We start from the raw sequence: 26587 nt of genomic DNA on the forward strand, positions 1-26587 counted from the left end.
GAAAGGATCAAAATCACTCACTCCCAAAATTCTACTTTGCAGCTTGGCTAAGGATCAACCTCAAGATGGAGATGCCCCCGCCAAAGACCGAGAAGGAGCTCGGGAGAGCCAGCCCAGGAGAGGAGCCAGATGATGGGTAGGAGGCTCTGACACCAGCCTCACCTAGTGCATTAAGGCATAGGCGCACATCTCGGATCTTGGTAGGATCTCCCACCTTGCCCTCTAATTTGGTTTTAAATCCCTGACTTCTTTCCCTTTTCCCAGTTTAAAAAAAAAAAAGGTAAAACAAATAAAAAAAAATTATTGGGATATATACTTATTCTCCCAATGATTTAATTGTTGTTTAAGTCAAATCTAAAATTAAAGTCAACAAAATGTGTGGTTTTCTTCATCCTCCATTAATGATGAGAACCGTCCTTTCAAAAACTACACTAAGACAATGTCATCCTAAATAGCAATCCGGCTTTAACTGTAGGGCATTGAATCACCTTGAAACAAATTACAGTCACTGTGATTAACCAATAGGTACTGTACTGGGTATTGTTGGGGTTTCTTTTTGGCAAACTTAGAACAAACCAGAGAACAAAATTTAAGTCTTCATCATCATGTAGAAAAATAAAGTAAACCTAAAGTATATACCTATGTGTCAAGTGATTCATACTGCAAAAGTAAAACTAAAATCTACACTTACAGCAAAATTTTAAAAATCCTTAGTGCAAGAAACATAACCAATTAATACAGATCAATACTTATTAATGAGTATGGAAAATCTTCCTATACAGAGGTAGAGTCCAGTGCACAAGGTTAAAACAATATTCAATAGTCTAAACAAGACTGAGTCAAGGTTTTACGGAATCCACGTTAAGTTTTAAGTTATCAGACTGTATGTACATACATACAATAAATAGACTATACAATTTTTTAAAGTAGTTTAATAAACTCCACAAAATAATAGCAGATGCATTGAAGTATTTACATAATTCAATTTTCAAATCTCTCTCATTCAAATAAAAGGGATAAAAATAAGCTTTCTGCTTTAAAGGCAGCAGAACCTCTTTCCTGAAATGGATTGGTAAAATAAGATACTTTACATGAGAGGAACTAATTTATGCTTGAGAGGTATTCATATTCAGCTAAGAAAATATGTCCCTTTTTAAGCTATATAGATTAGGGAATATAAAATATTTTCTACATTTTTAGATCTCTATTTAAAGTTCTAAATCCAACTCTTACTTGAAGAGAGAAGCTCATTTTGGTACCCATACAGAGTATATCACACCATTATAATGGAAAGATAATTAACTTTTCAGATTCTGCGTGTTTGCTTTTGAAAGTTTAGGCCAGAAAGAACCTGATGATATTTCTGGTCCAAACAATTGTTTACACGATACAAATTTCATTGAAATCTAACTAGCATTGCACTTCTGGCCCAGGGATCTTGGGATTTAAACTTTTTGAGCCCCTTCTATCTCCGAAGTACGTTTCATCAGAAGCAGGCATGTTTGAGGCGTATGACTTTAGGGGACCCAAGACTAATAAGATTTCAAAGTTTTCCACATTCACATAGCAGGAAGATGAAACACAGAGTATCTGCTGCCATTTCCCTTGCAGAGGCTTGAAAAGGGAAAAAACTTAGAAGCCTGTCATTGTGACCCAAGAAAATATGCAAAAACCCAGAGCACTCTATGCTTCACTGATTCAGATTCTTAGACTTGATACCAAATTTACTCTGATATTCTATCATTAACCCTTTTATTTTACTTGATATAGAAGATTCTCATCTAGCCCATCAGGAAATTAGGAGAGTCAGAAAATGAAGAAGTACAGTTCTAATTAATGAGGCATAAACCTTCACAGTTTGAATTTTGTGTAATTTCTCTAAACACCCACAATGAAAACGCAAGTTGAGTTTTTTATTCAATCATCCTGTGAAAAATACCTCAGTCAATAGTAACATTTTGTCCTTCAATGATTTTCCACTGGAATAACCCACCCCCCTTGGTTTTTTTTTTTTTTTAATTTTAGATTTTTAAAAATTTTTATACAAATAGACTAACTTTGATTTAAAGTAAACATATAAAAGTTGAGAAGAATATTGCTTGCAACAATGGACACGGACATAGAGGAGTGAACTGGGCTGGGGATACAGAGAGAGGCGGCTCCTGCTCAGTAACCAAAGGCAAACACCTAGCACTGGAGGAAAACTTCTACCAGAGGACACGCTCCGTGGCATACTGTTCCTTCAGCCCATAGAATCTGATTGATTTAGAACTACAATTTCAGGTCAGAGGAAAAAAAAAAAAAAAAAACCAACTGCGAGAAAATTGGAAGACACAAGCACCCATATGATCTAGAATTTTCTTGGGGTGAGAAATAAGGACAGAAAGGGATACTTTTGGTTCAGTACTACAGTCAAGTTAATTTTGCCACCGTTGAAGAAAAACTATATAAAATCAAGGTGTACAGAAATATAACAAGCGCATCCCACTTGTAAGGAAGAAAGCTCAGAAGACAGCTCGCAGGAATAGTGCACAGAGAAATGACCAGTACTATTTATTTGGATGTCTGTGCCATGGTGGGTACAAACTATATTCTCTGCTCTGTGGGACCAAAACCAAAACAATAAAAACAAACAAAATCCCCCAAATCCCAAAAAAGCAGCTAGAAGGAATGCAAGAAGTCTTACAGAACATACTGATCCAAACGGAGGTGGATAAACGCAGGACTCTTGTCTTTAATGCACATCCGACTTTGTTACCTATGGTTGTGTCTCTCCATCATACTCATCTATCGACCAGATGGGGACATAAGAAATGGCCAAGCCATTTCACCTTTTCCCTGCCTCTACACGACTTCCCTTTCCCTTTGTTTCCTTCTCCAGGATGAGAGTCTTTCCTCCACGAGGGAGTGCTGTTAATGATGATGGGGAAAGGCATGGAACGGGGTCTCCGGAACACTGATGTTGCTTCCCTCGAGGCCTAGTTGTGTGAGGGCCACACAGCGTGGAGACGGTCATCAAGGTAGCCTGACAAAGCTATCAATTTCAATTTAAAAAGAAAAGGAAAGGAAAACAAAACCAAAACCACCCCAAGTCTGTCTTCTCACACTAGAGGAGAAACTGAGGGATGGTGTGGCCTCCAGCAGGCCCCCCCTCCCCATGGTTAGGAGATGATGGCCGGGGACCACCTCGGCAGAGTCAGATTGTCAGCACTCGCTGACCGCTTCCTCATGGGTCTACGCAGGTCCTTGTACTTGTCCTCGCAGAGGCGAGAGATGGCCTAAGGGGCAGAAGAGAGACAGTTCAGGTCAGGACCATCCTGCAGGCACCCTCCCTCCCTCACTGCTGGGGACCCCACGGACAGCACTGCTCGGAGTTCACATGCGGCCCAGTCCTGTGCCCTCACAGGGGGGCTTACAGACACAGGCCCCATCTCCCTGTGCTGACTGAGAAAATCACCTCAAAATGGGAGACGACTATAGAGTGTTGCCTGGGCTCAGCCAGACCCAGGTTCAAGGCTGGTGAGCCGCTCAGGGCCACAAGCCGGGCCTATGTCTCCATCGAGTCCCGCACCCTTGTCTGCACACGGGGTGAACAGCACCCACCCGGCATGGCTATCGTCATGCCCCAGGGCTCTGTGCTATAGAGAGTGCTCAGAACATCACTTGGCAGCAATTATGTGAGACCAAGTCACAGCAGGTAGAAGTCTAGTGAAGAACGAAACTGGGCAGGAAATGTAGCACAGGGAACATGGGGACCATCCACATGTCCTCACAGTCTCGACTAAAGACAGAGAGACTCTGGTGGGAGGGCCTCAGCCAGGAGCAAGGCTCGGCCTTCCTCGGGGCTCAGAGCCCAGCCATGGCTCTTTCGGGGCTGCTGCTGGGTGCAGGTTGGGAGCACGTGATGACAGATGCTGAGCCAGCTCACTCACTCCAAATGCCCTAGCCTTCTGTCAAAATGACCCAGGGGTGTGGCTGACTTTACTCATGATGATACAAAAAGGAAGTCTTCTAACTTGTACACAATTCAAGCAATAGGCCAGGGGTGAGGCAGGGGCTAGGGAAACAGATACGGTACCCACCTGCCATGAAGTCACCATCAGGGACAAAGATACAAAAGTGGCGGACCTGATGACATCACCATGGCTCTCATGGGGATGATGACAGTCATCCTTCCAGCTGCTCTCTCTGCTTCACCTTGAGCTCACTCTGTGATCTCTTTCCCCATACTTTCCTCTCCCCTCACCCACTCTGCTCTGGGCCTCCCCTCCTCTGGCCCCTATCACCTGAGCTGGCTCCCACTGTGGGTTCTGAAGCAGCTCCTTCCCTCAGCCGGAAGTTTCTGCAAGAGTCCTCATGCCACCAAAGCCTACTCAGTGAGGCTCCTGATGACAGCAACCCCTACCCTATTGCTTCTTTTTTACTCACCTTCTAACATATGAGCCAGTTTATGTACCATGTTTACTCCAGAAGGGCAAAGTCTATCAATTTTGTTCATGATAGCGCCTGGTAACCAGGGCCTGGTATCAGAGGACACGGAGCAAATATGTGTAAGTATGTGTCGAATGGATGTGTAAGTACCAATTAAGATTGCACATAACAGAGGCACGCACATATCAGGGCAAGGCCAAAGTACTGGAAAAATAGGGCACTGGTACCGGTTCGCATTCATTTTCCAAAACCTACAACTGCACTTTACACAACAACTCCAGGGGCAGCAGGGAAGGGGCACTAGAGGAGAGATAGGAGCTCCAAAGGACAGGTGAATGAGGGCAGGAGACAGGCTACAGCACTGGGCATCCCTTGTGTGAAATACGTTTCATACACATGATCCAGGTGACATACTTTAAGAGAAAAATCACATTCCTTACAGACATTAGAGCAATGACTTTTTAAAGTAAGTTATTTTCATTTACTTAAACTTGTTGAGATAACTGTCGTTTCTCAGCTTATAAACAGTACACGGTCTGAGTGTAATATTACATTGAGTTAGTAATGCACTACCTTAGTAGGGATTATGCAAACTCTTAGCTTTAATCCCACCTTCGGCATGCATACAGAGATGTGACTTGATTTCAAGGAGAAATAACCAGGCTAATGAAAAGATACCGTGCACCTGCCTGGCTCCATACTCTACCCTGTGACCCACACACACCTACTTGGCCATCTGGTGGCATATCTGGGAACATACAGAACTTCAGGTAATAGCCACTTCTAATGTGTCTCACCCTCCTTGCCTCCATGATGGGGTTCAAACTTGCTAACCAAATAGACTAATGGAGACGCTGGGGTCTGGAAAATAAGGAAATCCCATTTCTTAGAAATTACTTCAGAGAAGTGCGAGCTGCTCTTGCAGACAGTGCTTCTGTCTGGCCCTACAGAAGAAGGGTCTGCATCTCAGAAAGCTCCGACTCTCAGGGGAAGAGAGAATGGTTATGTCAGGACTACGGTCTTCCTCTACCCAGCGAGCCTGTGGAGCCAACAAGCACTCCCTGGTCCCACTCGGGTAACCTGCCGGAGCTGACAGCAAACACCAATGATCCCCAGCTCAGCCAGCCTGTGTGCCCACAACTCGGCTGAGCTGTACCCCTAGACACCCTTCCTCAGAGAACCATAGACCTGCCTCCTTGCAGGTCTGCAGATGCTGCCAGGAGCTGCGCGCTCCTCAGCTTGGCACCAGAGGAACCACTGGGCACCAGGGCTACCAGAGCCTGCTGCTCAGGCTGAAACAGGGGGCCCAGCCACGGAGAAATCGAACACACAGTCAAATTTCATGTGTGTGCTCAACAAAGTCTGACAACACCCGCCTAGGAGCACATCCTTCAGTGGAAGGGTTTTCCACTTCTTGCTCAAGAGAACTGGGAGACTTAAATGAGCAGCTGCTTCCTAATGGCCAGCACACAATTACAGCAGAGCGGCTGAGTTCTGAAAACCTCACGGGGTTATTTTAAACAGGGCTCAATAATCCAGTCTATTCCACAGTTTTACTAAATTTCTTCTTGGGATTAGCATGTTACTTATTTTTTACAATTTTATTTAAAATTTTGGCTTTCTTAAGCTTGCAATCCATAATAATCTCTTTCCCTCTACCTCTAGACGTTGTTTGATTCATAGCTACTAACCCTATCAGACCACCACTCTAGCCATCTTGACCCTGTACTGAATAAGGGGATACCATGTCACTCAGATTGGACAATAAGACAGCACAGACCTCTTGGGTCGCACCAAGCTCGGGACATGACTGTACCATCTACTGCTTTGATCAAAGGGTCTATGGGATGAGACCACAACCGTGGTAACGGTAGAGGTACAAAGGGCCTTAGCACTCCTGCTCTGGAGGAAGGGGTTTCAGGAGTGATCCTCCTTGTCACCCCACTACTTTTTATCCAGTCAACAACAGTCAAACAGGAAGAGCTAGGTGCAGATATGACACTGAGCTATATATATGCAAGTCATGAACACGAAAGTTACACACCTTAACAGTGAAGGCCCTAAATCCAGACCAAAACCAATGGGGCTGGCCCCAGCTCTAACTGGACTGTGGAGAAAAGATTTTGAAAAACATAAAAAAATAAAAAGCAGAATATAACCCTTTGGGATTTCCAGTCATTAGGCTCATCTGGTATCTTTTTTCCTTATAAAAGTGCATGTTGAGAAATACTATTTTGTATAAGCTTATTTTTTAAAAAACAGGTCTCTTTTTTTAAGATTTTAATAGAATCGATGCACACTAAATAAAAACATATTAAGAAGGTTATTAAAATATGATTGTATGAATTATAAATCCACTAAATGAATCGACTAACTCTAAATCCAAGGCAGCCTGTCTTATTTTACAACAACATGCAGTGGGAGGAATTGGCATTGTGACCTCACACCTCCAGGACACGCTACATGACGCTCCTGCAATAGCACATCACAAACTGGGATGTTAAAGCATCTTACCTCAAGCTTGTGAGCCCTCTCCCTGCTCAGGGGCTCCAAGGGAAAGCTCAGGTTGTTTGCTTCTGCCAGAGAACGAAGATCAAAATAATACTTGGCATAAACACTGGAAGGAACATTGATGTTGAACTGGAGCAGTTCCAGAAACTGCCGCTCTAGTTCATTCCTGCAAAGACAAAAATAGCACATGTTTAGCTGCGGTATCAGGCTCCGTGCCCTGCTAAGGCAAGCTGCTAGAGACCAGACTCCAGAAAATTGCAACCTCCAGGGAGGAAAGCTATCTAATTAATTGCCTGATTGGACCCCAGAGTTGCAGTTTAACCACCAAATTGGTGTTAAAAGCTGAATGATCAAGTGCCCAGAAGGATGAAGCCTGATTAATTGGGATGATCACCTGGCAGTGCTTCGGGGTGAGACCCAACACACACAGCAGGCTCTGGCTACAAAGCTCAGCATGAACCATCAGACGTGAGACAGATGAAGCAGTCAACAACTGTCAAGTGGAGTCTGGTGAGAAGTCCACATAGGAACCCAGGGGAAAAGCCTCTGTTAGACGTAGAGGCCTGTCTTTTCCTCAAGAGCCCTTTGCTACCTCCTGGAAGAAGAGCAGAGGAACTGCTGTAGGGCCTTCCTTAGGCAAAGCAGGACGGAGAGAACGAATCGCAGCCCTGGACTCACAAAAAAGGGAACCTACCAACTCTGAAGAAGGACAGCAGGTGGATTTTCGAAGATGGCGGAGGAGTAGGGTCCTCAACTCATGCGGCCCCACCGACCTACCTAGGTAATTTTCAAATCATCTGGAACACTTACTAATTCGACCTGAGATTTAAAGGGAGAACAGCCAGAATGCTACAGAGAGAAGGGTTCTCGCTTCTAGCAAGGTAGGAAGGGGGGGTGCATGGGGGGGGCGAAAGCCTCGGGACAGGGCAGCCCAGGCCCGGAGAAGCGGGAACTTCACGCACCCGCTCGGCAGGGTCCCGGGCAGGGTCCCGGGAGGGGCAGCCGCGGAGCCTCCAGCCCGGCGAGAGCACCACGCGCCGCGGGCCGGTCTCGGGGAAGGGCGGGGGCGCGCCTGGCGGGGCCCGGGGAGCAGCTCGGCTCGGGCGGCGGCTCCGGACCCAGGGGGCTGCGCCCTGTGCCTTCGGGCGCCGCGGCCCGGGGAGCGATTCCCGCGGCGCGGGCCCCGGGGCCCGGGGCGCTGGGGGACAGAGCCAGCGATCCTGCGCGCCCCCTGGAACGGGAGGAGGTGGGGAGGGCACGGGACAGCGAGGACCAGGACGCTCCTGCTGCCCGGCGCCCCCAAGCTGTGCAGATTGGCGCCTCCACCCACCGCCCTCCAGGAGCGTCTAGGCCAGGGGGGACCGGGAGCCGCGGGAGCCACTGCGGGAAGCTGACTCCAGGGCTGGAGAGCTGGCCGCCGCCAGGCTTGTTCCTCCTGTGCCACCTTGTGCCTGGGATGAAGTGGGGCCACAGGGAGCAGGGGCCTCACAGGATAAACAGCTCACACTGAGCCGTGCACCTGGCAGGGGGCGGGGCAGCCCCTCCAGGTGCACACACCTGAGAATCCGCACAGCAGGCCCCTCCCCCAGGAGACCAGCTGGAAGGACAGGGAAGAGCGAGTTCCTGACCGAGCAGCGCTGGAAAGCTCCAGGGGAAGTCGAGGGATCTACAGTATATCGAACCAGACTATACCCCTCCTTTGTTTTCTTTTCTTTTTCTTCTTTTTCTTCCTTTTTCCAGTATAACTCGTTTTTAGTCACTCCGCACTGAGCAAATTGACTAGAAAGAACTCACCACGAAAGAAACAATCAGAACCAGCACTCTCTGGCACAGAGTTACAGAATCTGGATTACAATTCAATGTCAGAAAGCCAATTCAGAAGTACAATTATGAGCTACTGGTGGCTCTGGAAAAAAAGCATAAAGGATTCAAGAGACTCCATGACTGCAGAATTTAGATCTAATCAGGCCGAAATTAAAAATCAATTAAATGACATGCAATCCAAACTGGAGGTCCTAACGATGAGGGTTAATGAGGTAGAAGAACGAGTGAGTGACATAGAAGACAAGTTGATGGTAAAGAAGGAAGCTGAGGAAAAAAGAGAAAAACATTTAAAAGACCATGAGGAAAGGTTAAGGGAAATAAATGATAGCCTCAGAAGGAAAAATCTACGTTTAATTGGGGTTCCAGAGGGCGCCAAGAGGGACAGAGGGCCAGAAAGCATATTTGAACAAATCATAGCTGAGAACTTTTTGGGTAGGGAAATAGTCATTCTGATCCAGGAGATAGAGAGATCCCCCACTAAGTCAGTAAAAACCATTCAACACCCGACATTTAATAGTGAAACTTGCAAATTGCAAAGATAAAGAGAAAATCCTTAAAGCAGCAAGAGACAAGAGATCCCTAACTTATATGGGGAAAAGTATTAGATTAACAGCAGACCTCTCCACAGAGACCTGGCAGGTCAGAAAGGGCTGGCAGGATATAGTCAGGGTCCTCAATGAGAAGAACATGCAGCCAAGAATACTTTATCCAACAAGGCTCTCATTCAGAATCGAAGGAGAGATAAAGAGCTTCCAAGATAGGCAGTAACTGAAAGAATATGTGACCACCAAACCAGCTCTGCAAGAAATATTAAGGGGGACTCTGTAAAAGAAAGAGGAAGTACAAGGAAATAATCCACAAAAACAGGGACTGAATAGGTATCATGATGACACTAAATTTATCTTTCCATAGTAACACTGAATGTGAATGGGCTAAATGACCCCATCAAAAGGTGCAGGGTTTCAGACTGGATAAAAAAGCAGGACCCATCTATTTGCTGTCTACAAGAGACTCATTTAACACCTAAGGACACCTACAGCCTGAAAATGAAAGGTCTGAGAACCATTTATCATTCAAATGGTCCTCAAAAGAAAGCAGGGGTAGCCACCCTCATATCAGATACATTAAAGTTTATCCCAAAGACTGTAGTAAGAGATGAAGAGGGACACTGTATCATACTTAAAGGATCTATCCAACAAGAGGACTTAACAATCATGAATATTTATGCCCCTAATGTGGGAGCTACCGAGTATATCAATTAATAACCAAAGTAAAGACATCCTTGTAAATAATACACTAATACTGGGAGACTTCAACATGGCACTTTCTGCAAATGACAGATGTTCTAAGCACAACATCTCCAAAGAAACAAGAGCTTTAAGTGATACACTGGACCAGATGGATTTCACAGATATCTACAGAACTTTACATCCAAACGCAACTGAATACACATTCTTCTCAAGTGCACATGGAACTTTATCCAGAATAGACCACATACTGGGTCACAAATCAGGCCTCAAATGATATCAAAAGTTTGGGATTGTCCCCTGCATATTTTCAGACCATAATGCTTTGAAACTTGAACTCAATCGCAAGAAGACATTTGGAAGAAACTCAAACACGTGGAGGTTAAGGAGTATACTGCTAAAAGATGAAAGGGTCAACCAGGAAATTAGAGAAGAATTAAAAACATTCATGAGATAGACAAACCATTAGCCAGCCTTATTAAAAAGAAAAAAGACTCAAATTAATAAAATCACGAATGAAAAAGGAGAGATCACAACCAATACCAAGGAAATACAATTTTAAAAACATATTATGAGCAGCTATACACCAACAAATTAGGCAATCTAGAAGAGATGGACACATTTCTGGAAAACCACAAACTACCAAACCTGGAACAGGAAGAAATAGAGAACCTGAACAGGCCAATAACCAGGGAGGAAATTGAAGCAGTCATCAAAAACCTCCCAAGACACAAAAGTCCAGGGTCAGATGGCTTCCCAGGGGAATTCTATCAACGTTTGAAGAAGAAACAATTCCTATTCTACTAAAGCTGTTCCGAAAGTTAGAAAGGGATGGAATATTTCCAAACTCCTTTTGTGAGGCCAGCATCATCTTAATTCCAAAACCAGACAAAGACCCCACTAAATAGGAGAATATCCAATATCCCTGATGAACACAGATGCAAAAATTCTCAACAAGATACTAGCCAATAGGATCCAACTGTACCTTAAGAAGATTATTCAAAAAAAAAAAAAAAAGAAGAAGATTATTATTCACCATGACCAAGTGGGATTTATCCCTGGGATGCAAGGCTGGTTCAACACTTGTAAAGCAATCAACATGATAGATCATATCAATATGAGAAAAAACAAGAACCATATGATCCTCTCAATAGATGCAGAGAAAGCATTTGACAAAATACAACATCCATTCCTGATCAAAACTTCAGAGGGTAAGGATAGAGGGAACATTCCTCAGCATTTTAAAAGTCATCTACGAAAAGCCCACAGTAAATATCATTCTCAATGGGGAAGCACTGACAGCCTTTCCCCTAAGATCAGGAACATGACAGGGATGTCCACTCTCACCACTGCTCTTCAACATAGTAATAGAAATCCTAGCCTCAGCAATAAAGCAACAAAGAGAAATAAAAGGGGAACCCAGGGTGGCGCAGCGGTTTGGCACCTGCCTTTGGCCCAGGGCGCAATCCTGGAGACCCGGGATCGAATCACACGTCGGGTCCCGGTGCATGGAGCCTGCTTCTCCCTCTGCCTATGTCTCTGCCTCTCTCTCTCTCTCTCTGCGTGTGACTATCATAAATTAAAAAAAAAAAAAAAAAAAAGAAATAAAAGGCATTCAAATTGGCAAAGAAGAAGTCCCTCTTCACAGATGACATGATACTCTACATAGAAAACCCAAAAGCCTCCACCCCAAGATTGCTAGAACTCATACAGCAATTTGGTAGCGTGGCAGGATACAAAATCAATGCCCAGAAGTCAGTGGCATTTCTGTACACTAACAATGAGACTGAAGAAAGAGAAATTAAGGAGTCAATCCCATTTACAATTGCACCCAAAAGCATAAGATACCTAGGGATAAACCTAACCAAAGCGGTAAAGGATCTATACCCTAAAAACTACAGAACACTTCTGAAAGAAATTGAGGAAGACACAAAGAGATGGAAGAACATTCCATGCTCATGGACTGGAAGAATAAATATTGTGAAAATGTCAATGCTACTCAAGGCAATTTACATGTTCAATGCAATCCCTATTGAAATACCATGGACTTTCTTCACAGCATTGGAACAAGTAATCTTAAGATTTGTGTGGAATCAGAAAAGACCCCAAATAGCCAGGGGAATATTGAAAAAGAAAACCAAAGCTGGGGGCATCACAATGCTGGATTTCAAGTTATACTACAAAGCTGTGGTCATTAAGACAGTGTGGTACTGGCACAAAAACAGACACATAGATCAGTGGAATAGAAGAGAGAACCCAGAAATGGGCCCTCAACTCTATGGTCAACTAATATTCGGCAAAGCAGGGAAGGATATCCACTGGAAAAAGGACAGTCTCTTCAATAAATGGTGCGGCAAAACTGGACAGCCACGTGCTGAAAAATGAAACTGGACCATTCTCTTATACACAAAGATAAACTCAAATGGATGAAAGATCTAAATGTGAGACAGGAATCCAACAAAATCCTAGAGGAGAACACAGGCAACACCCTTTTCAACTTGGCCACAGCAACTTCTTCCAAGATACATCCATGAAGGCAAGGGAAAGAAAATTTAAAAATAAACTGTTGGGACTTCATCAAGATAAAAAGCTTCTGCACAGCGAAAGAAACAGTCAACAAAACTAAAAGACAACCTACAGAACGGGGAGAAGATATTTGCAAATGACATAGCAGCTAAAGAGCTAGTATCCAAGATCTATAAAGAACTTATTAAACGCAACAGCAAAGAATCAATCCAATCATGAAATGGGCAAAAGACGTGAACAGAAATCTCACAGAGGAAGACATAGACATGGCCAACATGCATATGAGAAAATGCTCTGCATCACTTGCCATCAGGGACATACAAATCAAAACCACAATGAGAATCCACCTCACACCAGTGAGAATGGGGAAAATTAACAAGGCAGGAAACACCAAATGTTGGAGAGGATGTGGAGAAAGGGGAACCCTCTTACACTGTTGGTGGGAATGTGAATTGGTGCAGCCACTCTGGAAAACTGTGTGGAGGTTCCTCAGAGTTAAAAATAGACCTGCCCTACGACCCAGCAATTGCACTGCTGGGGATTTATCACAAAGATACAGATGCAGTGAAATGCTGGAACACCTGCACCCCGATGTTTCTAGCAGCAATGTCCACAATAGCCAAACTGTGGAAGGATCCTTGGTGTTCATCAAAGGATGAATGGATAAAGAAGATGTGGCATATACAATGGAATATTACTCAGCCATTAGAAACGATGAATACCCACCATTTGCTTCAACATGGATGGAACTGGAGAGAATTGTACTGAGTGAAGTAAATCAATTGGAGAAGGACAAACATTATATGGTCTCACTCATATGTGGAAAATAAGAAATAGTGAAAGGGACCATAAGGGAAAAAAGGGGAACCGATTGGGAAAAATTAGAGAAGGTGACAAACTATGAGATACTCCTAACTCTGGGAAACAAAGGGTTGCTGAAGGGGAGGTGGGTGGGGGATGGGGTAACTGGGTGATGGGTACTGAGGAGGGCACTTGATGGGATGAGCACTGTGTATTATACTATATGTTGGCAAGTTAAATTTAAAATATTTTTTAAAAAATGAGTTCTTGATTTCAGTCTTTTCCAATAAAACCCTGGGAAAAGGTTGGGGGAAACAGTGGCTCCTGGGTTCCCCTCTCTAGGGAGGAGCAGTGTGGGGTATCACGGGACGCTCAGAGCTCTGCACTGAGCACTGTGCTAATCTCCTGTCCTTAGCTAGTGTTCCTTTCCTGGCAGACTGTGTCAGGTTGTACCTGAACCACTCTTTGGAGCTCCTTAGCAGCAAGAGGATTCCCAAGTTTCAGATGGAAAACTTTATGTCCTATTTTGTGGTGTTTCCAGGTGTCCTTCCATCCCCCTCTGCAGCCTTCTCTTCGGCCTTGCCTACGTACTAACATCCCAGTGTGACCTTCGTGACATTTCTGAGCCCAGGTTCATCTCCAGCTAAAGAATCATCCAACAGTCAGGAACCTGACTTGGAGTCCCTTCCACCTTTAGACAGTGGGGTTCTGGGAGGGTGGCTGACCCTGTGGACAAATGGCTGGGAAAGTAGGTTGAAGAACCTTTTAAGACAAGTGTCACTGAAACTTGTGGATGGAGCACTCATGGCCACCAGCGTCAGTCAGATTTTAGATTCAGACCGACGCTGTGGGCAGGACAGGGCTATAGACCAGTCTTCGTCACTTTCTGTCTTGCCAACAGAAGTGGTCACACTGTCGCCTAATGATGGGAAAGGGGATGATAAACTTTGATAGGCAGAAATGCTGTTAAAATAATTACACTTCGGAGTTGGCTTGTTTTTGTTTTTCAATGACCTTCTAAGAGTTGTTTTATATGTAAACAAATCTCAAATATGGAGAAGCCAAGAGACTTGTCTCAGTGCTGCGTAATAGATAGAGACACAGCAGAGACCTCAGACCCTCCATGGGTAGAGGGTGCCTGGCAGAAAATTTACTACTTTAACCACTTTTAAGTGTACAGTTCTGTGGCATTAAGTACATGCCCATTGCTGTGCCACCATCACCAACCAGAAACTGTGCATCTATTAAATAATCAGTCCCCAAGTCCTCCCTCAGCCCCTGGCAGCCATCATTCTGCTTTGTGGCTATGAATTTCACTACTCTGGAGGCCTCGTCTAGGTGGAATCACATAATTTTCGTCTTTCTGTGAGTAACTGATTGCACTTAGTATAGTGTCCTCAGTTCATCTGTGTAGTAGCACATAGCAGAATTTCCGTCCTTCCAGTCCATGTACATACTCTGTTTCTCCACCCACCCATAGATACACACTTGGACACTTGCACTACTGCTGCTTGTCTGTTGCGAATGATGCTGCTGTGAGCATGGGTGTTCAGATGTCTCCGTGAGCCCCTGCTTTCCCTTCTTTTGCGTGTATACCCAGAAGTAGGACTGTCGGTGGCTGGTTCTTAAAGTGAACCAGTTTTTCTAGAAAAGCAGATAGATGATAAATGTTTACTCCGTTTTAGATGCCCCTTCACAAGTTGCTGAATTGTGCTAATTTAGTTGGGTTTCTTTACAATTTTGATCTAATATTCATATTTCTGAATATATGTTTTATTTATTGACCTGAGTTTATTTCTTATAAAACTTTAATCAGAACAATTTTCTCATGATTATTCACTTGAGGGCAGTAAATCCATCAAGCATCACTGTTAGTATTTCTTATAATTTATCATGCACCAAGCTGTCACGTGTCCCCGTAAGATGTATTACTGTGGTTTGGAAACTCAGATTTTGGGAGTTATTTTATTCGCTAAATCTTTCCTTAATTAGAGAGCACATCAGCTCTGAAGTCCGTATTTTCCTCAGAGCTTAAAAAAAAAAAAAAAAAGGTAAGAAAGGCTGTTTGTTTTCTCCAAGGAACTTTGGGGAAAATGCCACCTTGTTCAAAAACAGATTCCTCTTGACTTAAGTCAGAGTGTTTACCCTCAACAAAAGGTATCTAGATGCCCTTTGGGACAGGATTAACAGACTCACTCTATCAAAACAGCAAGGTTTTCTGAGCATTAGGAGAGTAAGACTGTGGTGGCACCTCTGGCCACCAGAAGGCAGTCTGCCCCCGGGAGGACTCCTAGCACATTTGTTTTGGCACTTGAGGCCTTAACAGTATTTTTGACACTCTTGTTTTATAAAATCTTAGCTGAAGTCCAGTATTTCACAGGATGATCTCTTGTTAAGTCTCATTTAAAGGAGGCATAAATAAAAGTATTTACAGTAAAAATTATCCCAAATAAGTCAGTAGTTTAGAGTCATTTTAAGAGTCTTTTAAGAATTTAAGTCATCTAAGAGTTTTTTAAGAATAACGTTTAGCACAATATGCACATTTGGAGCTCATCTCCTTTCACTAGACTGTTTGGAAACAGCAAGTTATGCTGTTTCTCTGATGAGGAGACCTGAATGTGACTTCTCAGTCTTCCCATCTGAGGACCACAAATCTTTTATAGCAACTCTCAATGGCTCAGTACTTTGTCTTTCTAAAGCCACCCCCTCAATGTTACCCAGGGCAATTTACACGTTTAATGCAATCCCTATCAAAATACCATGGACTTCCTTCAAAGAGTTCGAACAAATTATTTTAAGATTTGTGTGGAATCAGAAAAGACCCCAAATAGCCAGGGGAATTTTAAAAAAGAAATCCATAGCTGGGGGCATCACAATGCCAGATTTCAGGTTGTACTACAAAGCTGTGGTCATCAAGACAGTGTGGTACTGGCACAAAAACAGACACATAGATCAATGGAACAGAATAGAGAACCCAGAAGTGGACCCTCAACTTTATGGTCAACTAATATTTGACAAAGGAGGAAAGACTATCCACTGGAAAAAAGACAGTAAATGGTGCTGGGAAAATTGGACATCCACATGCAGAAGAATGAAACTAGACCACTCTCTTGCACTATACACAAAGATAAACTCAAAATGGATGAAAGATCTAAATGTGAGGCAAGATTCCATCAAAATCCTAGAGGAGAACACAGGCAACACCCTTTTTGAACTCGGCCACAGTAACTTCTTGCAAGATACATCCACGAAGGCAAAAGAAACAAAAGCAAAAATGAACTATTGTGACTTCATCAAGATAAGAAGCTTTTGCACAGCAAAGGATACAGTCAACAAAACTAAAAGACAACCTACAGAATGGGAGAAGATATTTGCAAATGGCATATCAGATAAAGGGCTGGTTTCCAGATCTATAAAGAACTTATTAAACTCAACACCAAAGAAACAAACAATCCAATCATGAAATGGGCAAAAGACATGAACAGAAATCTCACAGAGGAAGACATAGACATGGCCAACACGCACATGAGAAAATGCTCTGCATCACTGGCCATCAGGGACATACAAATCAAATCCACAATGAGATACCACCTCACACCAGTGAGAATGGGGAAAATTAACAAGGCAGGAAACACCAAATGTTGGAGAGGATGTGGAGAAAGGGGAACCCTCCTGCACTGTTGGTGGGAATGTGAATTGGTGCAGCCACTCTGGAAAACTGTGTGGAGGTTCCTCAGAGTTAAAAATAGACCTGCCCTACGACCCAGCAATTGCACTGCTGGGGATTTACCCCAAAGATACAGATGCAATGAAACGCTGGGACACCTGCACCCCGATGTTTCTAGCAGCAATGTCCACAATAGCCAAACTGTGGAAGGAGCCTCGGTGTCCAACGAAAGATGAATGGATAAAGAAGATGTGGTTTATGTATACAATGGAATATTCCTCAGCCATTAGAAATGACAAATACCCACCATTTGCTTCGACGTGGATGGAACTGGAGGGTGTTATGCTGAGTGAAATAAGTCAACTGGAGAAGGACAAACATTATATGTTCTCATTCATTTGGGGAATATAAATAATAGTGAAAGGGAATAGAAGGGAATGGAGAAGAAATGTGTGGGAAATATCAGAAAGGGAGACAGAACATGAAGACTCCTAACTCTGGGAAATGAACTAGGGGTGGTGGAAGGGGAGGTGGGCAGGGGGTGGGGGTGACTGGGTGATGGGCACTGAGGTGGGCACATGACGGGATGAGCACTGAGTGTTATTCTATATGCTGGCAAATTGAACACCAATAAAAAATAAATTTATATATATAAAAAAGTAATAATAAAGCCACTCCCTCTTGCTCAAATCCTGGCCTGCCTTCCCCGCCACCTCCACGCTCCTGTCCCGTTTTCACAGCAGGATGAGATTAGGACAGAGTCCTCTCAGTGTCTGATGACTTAGTGAAGTGACCCACCAGAAGCAGACCAAGACTCAGGTCCACAGAGGGGATAGGATGGTGCTATGTTAGTTTGAGGCTACAAAATATTCAGGTTCCTACATGTGGGGCCAGATCCAAGAGGCTCCATGTTCAGTAGGGTCAGTGGAGGTGGGGTCTAGGTGAGGCCTGGCACCTGGGACAGGGTTCATCAGCCTTCAGACTCACTCACAGGAGATGGTGACAGGGATCCTGCCAGAAATACCCTGCCCCAACCCTCATTCCTCCCCACCAGAGCTCTACAGTTCTAAACTCAGCTCATCTCTGACTTCTATAAGAAGCCTTCCTCAATCTCTCCAGCCAAGTTGAGCTGGTCTTCTCCATTCAATCAGGGTAATTCTTCAGCGACTAAGTGTATGTCAGGTACTGTGATAGGGGCCAGGTGTCGCAGTTTCCAGCTGTGAGGAGACAAGTAGGGGAGACTGATTGAAGGGGACACTTACAGTGGAGGGTGATAGAGGGCTATGTAGTGTGTTTGGGAGCACAGGGTGTTTCATGGGGAAGGTGATGCTAAACCTGCATGCCTGACCTAGGACCAGTGCTCAACAAGTAGATCCATCGCTGAGACCTTTTCTCCCTCTAGGTACTAACTGTCAAGAAATGAACCTGATCTAAAAGATAATTGACATGGGGAAGTTCTCCAAATAGAAGTTTTAAAATTTATTTTGGCTACCCATCATTCATTTCCATCAAACTATAAGTGGGTTGGCCAAATGGATCGTAATACCTGTGTGGCTCCTTAACTGATCAGTCTCTGGAGGTCAGTGGTTCTAGAAGTTTGGGCTGGGGCCAGAAGCATTAGCATCCCATGGGAGATTGTTAGAAAGTCACATTCTCTGGCCCACCCCAGACCTGCTGAACTGGAGACTGGGGTGGGCTCAGCAATATGTGTCTTAGCAAGCCCTCCATGTGATTGGATGCATACTCACATATGGGAACTACTGCTTTTTTTTTTTTTTTTTTGTATATTCTTTAATTGGAGTTCGATTTGCCAACATATAGTATTAACACCAGTGCTCATCCCGCCAAGTGCCCCCCTCAGTGCCTGTCACCCAAGTCACCCCATCCCCCCACCCACCTCTCCTTCTGCTACCCCTTGTTCATTTCTCAGAGTTAGGAGTCTCTCATGTTTTGTCACCTTCTCTGATTTATCCCACTCATTTTCTGCCCTTTCCCCTTTATTTCCCTCCACTATTTTTTATAGTCCATGTATGAGTGAAACCATATGATTGTCCTTCTCCAATTGACTTACTTCACTCAGCATAATACCCTCCAGTTCCATCCATGTTGAAACAAATGGTGGGTATTCATCGTTTCTAATGGCCGAGGAATATTCCATTGTATATGCCACATCTTCTTTATCCATTCATCCTTTGATGAACACCAAGGATCCTTCCACAGTTTGGCTATTGTGGACATTGCTGCTAGAAACATCGGGGTGCAGGTGTTCCAGCATTTCACTGCATCTGTATCTTTGTGATAAATCCCCAGCAGTGCAATTGCTGGGTCGTAGGGCAGGTCTATTTTTAACTCTGAGGAACCTCCACACAGTTTTCCAGAGTGGCTGTACCAGTTCACATTCCCACCAACAGTGCAAGAGGGTTCCCTTTACTCTCCGCATCCTCTCCAACATTTGTGGCAGGATCTCCTGCCTTGTTAATTTTCCCCATTCTCACTGGTGTGAGGTGGTATCTCATTGTGGTTTTGATTTGTATGTCCCTGATGGCAAGTGATGTGGAGCATTTTCTCATGTGCTTGTTGGCCATGTCTATGTCTTCTTTGGTGAAATTTCTATTCACATCTTTTGCCCATTTCATGATTGGATTGTTTCTTTGCTGTTGCGTTTAATAAGTTCTTTATAGATCTTGGAAACTAGCCCTTTAGCTGCTATGTCATTTGCAAATATCTTCTCCCCGTTCTGTAGGTTGTCTTTTAGTTTTGTTGACTGGTTCTTTGCTGTGCAGAAGCTTTTTACCTTGATTAAGTCCCAATAGTTCATTTTTTATTTTCTTTCCCTTGCCTTCATGGATGTATCTTGGAAGAAGTTGCTGTGGCCAAGTTGAAAAGGGTGTTGCCTGTGTTCTCCTCTGGGACTTTGTTGGATTCCTGTCTCACATTTAGATCTTTCATCCATTTTGAGTTTATCTTTGTGTATGGTACAAGAGAATGGCTCAGTTTCATTCTTCTGCACGTGGCTGTCCAGTTTTGCCACACCATTTATTGAAGAGATTGTCCTTTTTCCAGTGGATATTCTTTCCTGTTTTGCCGAATATTAGTTGACGATAGAGTTGAGGGCCCATTTCTGGGTTCTGTATTCTGTTCCATTGATCTATGTGTGTTTTTGTGCCAGTACCACACTGTCTTGACGATCACAGCTTTGTAATACAGCTTAAAGTCAGACACTGGGATGCCCCAGCTTTGGTTTTCTTTTTCCAATATTTTCCTGGCTATTCCAGGTCTTTTGTGATTCCATATAAATCTTAAGATTACTTATTCCAACTCTGTGAAGAAAGTCCATGGTATTTTGATAGGGATTGCATTAAACGTGTACATTGCCCTAGGTAACACTGACGTTTTCACAATATTAATTCTGCCAATCCATGAGCATGGAATATTTTTCCATCTCTTTGTGTCTTCCTCAATTTCTCTCAGAAGTGTTCTATAGTTTTTAGGGTATAGATCCTTTACCTCTTCGGTTAGGTTTATTCCTAGGCATCTTATGCTTTTGGGTGCAATTGTAAATGTGATTGACGCCTTAATTTCTCTTTCTTCAGTCTCATTGTTAGTGTACAGAAATGCAGCTGATTTCTGGGCATTGATTTTGTATCCTGCCACATTGCTGAATTGCTGTATGAGTTCTAGCAGTCTGGGGGTGGAGTTTTTCGGGTTTTCTACGTACAGTATCACGTCATTTGTGAAGAGGGTGAATTTGACTTCTTTTTTGCCAATTTGAATGCCTTTTATTTCTAAGACTTCTAAGACTTCTAGCCTCACAAAATGGTGAAAGTGGATATCCCTGTTGCGTTCCTGATCTTAGGGGAAAGGCTCTCAGTTTTTCCACACTGAGAATGATATTCACTGAAGCAGTCCAATATTTATTCCAACAGTAAATCTATGATTTTGTATAGATGCTACAAAATAATTTAAAGCCCCTATCTCTCCACAAGCTTGGTTCAGCAATACAACCACCTGAATGGCTTCTTGAACACACTGGATCTCATTCCTTCTTTCAATAAAATTTACTGGATGTCTGAGTTTGCTAAGGCTGCTATAACAAAATGCCACAAGATTGTCCTTCTCTCTGCTGCCCGTTACCTAATCTCTTCTTATAGGACATATCATGTTGGATTAAGGCCCATTCTCATGACCTCATTTTGACTTAATTACTTCTTTTAAGCACCTTATTTCCAAATATGGTGACATGTTGAAGTACTAGAGATTAGGACCTCACAATATGCATTTGAGGGAGATGGTACTCAGTCCCTGACACTATCTTCTAGCCCCCCAAATTCACATCCACCCCACATGCAGAATACATTCACCCCATCCCAACAGCCCAAAAACCCATTCCAGCATCAACTCCAAGTCCAAAACTCTCATCTAAATCTCATCGAAATCAGGTACGTGAGACTAGAGGTATGATTCATCCTGAGGCAAAATTCCTCTCCTGGTGTGAACCGTGAAACCAGAGAAGTTATCTGCTTCCAAAGTACCATGGTCACACAGGCATAGATATTCCCATTACAAAAGGGAGAAATCTAAAAGTAGAAAGGGGTCTTGGGTTTCAAGCAAATCCAAAATCTAGCAGGGCGAATGCATTAGATTTTGTCTTGAGAATAATCTTTGGCTGATACTCTATCATCCGGCCCTAAGATGGCGGCCCTGCCTCTGGGCCCCCTTAGCCATGGGCAGTAGCCACACATCCTAGTCAAGGAGAAGGAAGCCTCAGTCCCCACAGACCTGTACCTGCTGTGTCTGTGGTGGCAAAGGCAGCCCTGCCAATTTCCAAACTGCCTTCAGAGTCATTTTCCCTTTTGAAGGATAACATATGACAGCAGGACAGCTCTTCTGTAGAATCCTAGAAGTCTGACAGCCTTCCTTCATTTTGTCCTATCTCTGTCCCTTTCAGTTTAAACTGGCAACATTTTTGCTGGGATGACTGGCTGGATCGTCGGGCCACACTTGTAACCTCTTTAGCAAACGCTGTCCAGTCACACCCTTACTGTTCTCTCCAGAACATGCTTTCTCATTTTTTGCAATACGGATAGGCAGCGGTTAGAAAACTTGAGATCTTCCAAATCTTCAACCTCTGGTCCCTTCTTGCTTAACAATTCCTACTTCAATTTCCCTCTCTTTAGATTTTATTATAAGCAGCAAGGAGAAACCAGGCAGCATCTTTAACATTCTGCTTAGAAATCTCCTCCACTAAACATTCAAGTTCATTTTTGAATATCCTACCTTACAAAACAGTAGAACACAATTTGGCCAAGTTCTTTCGCCACTGTATAACGAGTATTGCCTTAGTCCAGGGTCCAATGGCTGGTTCCTCATTTCTGATACCTCACTCCAGAAGCACCTTTAACAGCCCTAATTCTAGCGACATCTGTTTGTGGTAATAAATGTCTATCTCTAAGATGACTCTCTTCTGAGTCCTCATCAGAATCATCTTTCACAACCATATTTCTACAACCCTCTCTTCAAGGTAATCTAAAGTTTTTCTAATATGTGCCTCAAAACTCTTGTAGCCTCTACCCATCACCCAGTTTCAATGCCGCTTCCACATCTTTAGGTAATTATCACAGCAGCATCTTACTTGCCATTATCAAAATCTGAATCAGTCTACTAGGGCTGCCATAATAAAATACCACAGACTGGGGGCTTAAACAACATAAAGTTACTTTCTCACAGTTCTGGAGGCTGGAAGTCCAAGGTGGAGGTGCCAGCACCGTTGGTTTCTTCTGCAGCCTCTCTGTGTTCTCACATGGCTGTGCTTCCGCCTCTGTTGTCTGACTCAGCCATGTTGGATTAGGGCCCACCCTCACGACCCTGCTTTAAATTAGTTACCTCTTTAACGACCTTATCTCCAAATACAGATACATCCTGAGGCCCTGAGGCTTAAGCTTCAACACAACTGGGCCTGTCACACTGAGTGTCTGCTGCAGTGCTCAGCGGGGCACTGGGCTTCACACTGGCATACATATTCCCTTACAATACACTACAGTTTTCTCCAACTATGCCTAAAAACACAACAGCATGAGGAAACAGATTTCTAGAGCTATATCTTTCATTTCTCATTGTTAAAACTGACTTGCCCGAGGACACATCACATACATAGGTTCTCGTGTTGGCTGCTCCTTTCCCACTCCTCTGCTCTAGGAGAGAAAGGCAGGCTGCTGACCCACCTATACTGAGTGAGGCTCACCAACCTAAAATGAAAAACTGCATTGGGGGGAGAGGGAAACATCTGATTACCAAGCTTCTGTTCTTTTTTATCTTCCTGTGAGCTGCCTTCTTCCCCTTTGAAGCCCTAGGCTCCTATCCCAAGCCTTAGTTCAGGATGGCATATAAGCCTCCCCTATCTGAGTGCCTTTGAGTTTCATATTTTTATGGGTCTTCCATACATCCACAATTAATTTGTTTTTCTTTTGTTTATTCTGTCTTACGTCAATTTGAATTATTAGACTAAGGAACCTAAGAGGGGGAAAAGGGAAAATTTTCCTCCCCAACATACATACATCCATCATCGACACAAGAAAGTGCAACCATGATGTCATTCCTGCGGCACATAACTGTGTCAAATGACATCAAGGAGCTGACAGGGTAACCCCCAATAAAGGAACACAAGTCAGCACTTCTTACCACGTTGCTCCCTCCTCTGTGGTCTGAATGAGATTATTTTAGTAGCTGTTTTCACCTTGAAATATAATCAAGACTCTAATTTTTCTTACTATCAAAAACTTATTTACACTTGTCTTACTTTTTATAATAAAGAGCTATAGACACAGGAAGGAGTTTTATAGGGCTACAGTAGAAATAGGCTCTGCAACAAAAGACCTAAGAACACAAACAAGTGTGTTTCATGGGGTACCACAAAAATGGAGTGCCATTCAAATCAGTAACCAGAGACAAGGAGGGTCTTAGGCTGGTAAGGAACCCAGAACTAATGTGCCCACATGACACCCCTCCCAATAGCAGCCTGTGCAGCCACCGTCAAGATCCCATATCCCCAGGACTACTGCATCTAGGGACATGGAGACAGACTGGGACTCAACTGGGAACCTCTTCCAGCCTGAAGCTTCCTCAAGGAAGCTGAACAAACAGTATTAGAACATTTCAGCAAGAATAATGTCAGAAGTACCTGAAAACTGTAAGGAACTGTAAATAGTTTAGTCCTGATTGTTTTCTAAAATAGCTCCTTTCTCTTCTGAGAGGCTCTAAACCTAAACCTATTTCCTGTATTTCTAGACTCCAGAGATCCCAGACAATAGGCCTGAAGGTCTCCTGTTAACAATCCTCACCTAAGTATAGGGACTGAACCATCTGAGAGCTATGGGGGTGGACACCCCTTACCCCTGAAGCTTATGACACTTTCCCTGAGCTGGGGCTTGGAGACAAGCTTGGGGGTGTACATGTAGCCCTAATGAAACACATGAAAGGCCCCAAGGACAGAATGCTTATTTGAAGCAACTGAACTTGCAAATTCTCCCTGAAACTAAACAGAAACATAATAGTTTAGCTCTTTTGCTTTTGGGGTATGCTGCTGCCCATAAAAGACGGGTGTGGGACATTGTTACAAGTCTGCAGTAAGATACAGAGCCAGAATAAAAACCATCACAGACTGGTGACAGCATTAATCTACACCTTTGTGATTAAAGGAATGTTTGCCTATAACATAGTTTCAGTAACTAGTTTCACAAAATCAAAAAGTGTAACCAGTACCTGTTCATGATCCACAATGAAGAGCAGAGCAAATTTTTGCATGTAATATTCCACAACTATGTCCTTGCTGTGCCCACTCACAAGAGACATTTAGGCAAATTAATTCCCTCTTTACCATACAGACCATGCAGAGGGGGATGTGGTTCCTTCTCAAGTGGTGCCCCACTCTCCCACCCCAACACACACACACTCACATGTCCTCCACCGTGATGTCTTTCAGGATCTGGCAGTAGTCCACATTCCACACAGCCTGGTCATCCCAAACCTTGGAGGCCAGCAGGATCGCCCCTAGAACAATCCGCTTCCAATTGGCTGGACAGATATCTATCTCTGCATACGTCAAAAGTCTTTCAAGGTATACCTGGGAAGACATGAAAATGCCAGGGCTAAAGACTTGAGTTGTTTTGTCCTACATGCTAGCATACATAGATTCGAAAGCTGCTTGACTCCATTTTACCAGCCTTTAAACAGGGATTTATCATCTGATTATATCTATTTCTAAAAAGTCAAAGGGCTCAGCTAGTCAAATGGAGAGTGGACACACTCTGTCCTTGAACAGTATGGAGGTAGCTGGATTGTAAAAGGCTCTGAGGCAGGAACAAATTCCAGGCACCATAGGTTAATTTCTCACTCTGCCATATCAATACAGACTCAACATACAACAATACAAATTTCAACAAATAGTGGTGTCAAAGGAACAAGCTTATTTTTTTTTCTATCTGGTAAACCTTTTATTTTGAGGCAATTGTAGATTTACATGCAGCCTTGATAAACCTATTTTTCTTTAAAAAAACAAAGAATGCCTGCTTATTTTTTTTTTTACAGATTTATTTATTTATTCGTGATAGACACACAGAGAGAGAGAGAGAGAGAGAGAGAGAGAGAGGCAGAGACACAGGAGGAGGGAGAAGCAGGCTCCATGTTGGGAGCCCGACGCGGGACTCGATCCCGGGACTCTAGGATCGCGCCATGGGCCAAAGGTAGGCGCCAAACTGCTGAGCCACCCAGGAATCCCCCCTATTTTTTATTACTGTGGTAAAGCATATAAAAGACTTAGCAGTTAACCATTTTAAGTGCACTGTTGAAAAATCACCACCTGTATCTCTATCCCCAGAGCTTCCTTATCATCCTGAACTAAACTCTCTACCCACTAAACAATTCCCCGCTCCCCTTCCCCCCCAGCCTTTGGCAACAACCATTCTACTTCGTCTCTATGAATGTGACTATTCTAGGAATCATTCAATATTTGTCTTTTTGTTCTAGCTTTTTTTCACTTAGCATGTCCTCAAAGTTCATCCAAGACTGTAGCATCTGTCAAAGTTTCTTTCCTTTTTAAGGCTGAATGATAATCCATTACATACATATACCACATTTTGTTTATCCATCTTTAAATCGATGGATATTTGAGTTGTTTCCTCCTTTTGGTTATTATGAATAATGTTGCTGCCATGAACACTGATGTACAAATACCTGTTTGAGTTTCTGCTTTTAATTATTTTGGGTATGCACACAGAAGAACTGCTGGATCATATGATAATTCTGTATAATTCTCTGAGGAACCACCATACTGTTTTTCCAAAGTACTTTGGTCACTTACACTTCCATTGGCAACACAAAGGGGTTCCAATTTTTTCATATTCTTGCCAATACCTGTTATTTTCTTTTCTTTTTTTTTTTTTTAATAATAGTCATCCTAATGGGTGTGAAGTAGATATCTCACTGTGGTTTTTATTTGATAAACCTTTTTTTTTTTAATTTTTTTTTTAAATTTTTATTTATTTATGATAGTCACAGAGAGAGAGAGAGAGAGGCAGAGACATAG

The 26587-nt window shown here is 43.4% G+C and overlaps 1 protein-coding gene across 7 annotated transcripts in view; it reads right to left on the reverse strand.

Annotated features, from left to right (window-relative positions):
* Positions 1 to 915: 915 nt before the first annotated feature.
* CCNY (cyclin Y) overlaps positions 916 to 26587 on the reverse strand; it is a 333147-nt gene continuing 307475 nt past the window's right edge. For 6 of the 7 annotated variants that reach the window (XM_038529664.1, XM_038529665.1, XM_038529666.1 and 3 more), the window contains 3 exons: positions 24960 to 25126; positions 6946 to 7108; positions 916 to 3278 (listed from right to left, as the gene is read on the reverse strand). In XM_038529664.1, coding sequence (XP_038385592.1) covers positions 3162 to 3278; positions 6946 to 7108; positions 24960 to 25126 — 447 coding nt within the window. In that variant the 3' untranslated portion in view covers positions 916 to 3161. Of the gene's footprint in view, positions 3279 to 4428; positions 4521 to 6945; positions 7109 to 24959; positions 25127 to 26587 lie in introns of all 7 variants that reach the window. The other variant, XR_005355140.1, reaches the window with a different exon arrangement.

The sequence above is a fragment of the Canis lupus genome, chromosome 2 (genome assembly GCF_011100685.1).
Source record: "Canis lupus familiaris isolate Mischka breed German Shepherd chromosome 2, alternate assembly UU_Cfam_GSD_1.0, whole genome shotgun sequence".
NCBI classification, from domain to species: Eukaryota; Metazoa; Chordata; class Mammalia; order Carnivora; family Canidae; genus Canis; species Canis lupus.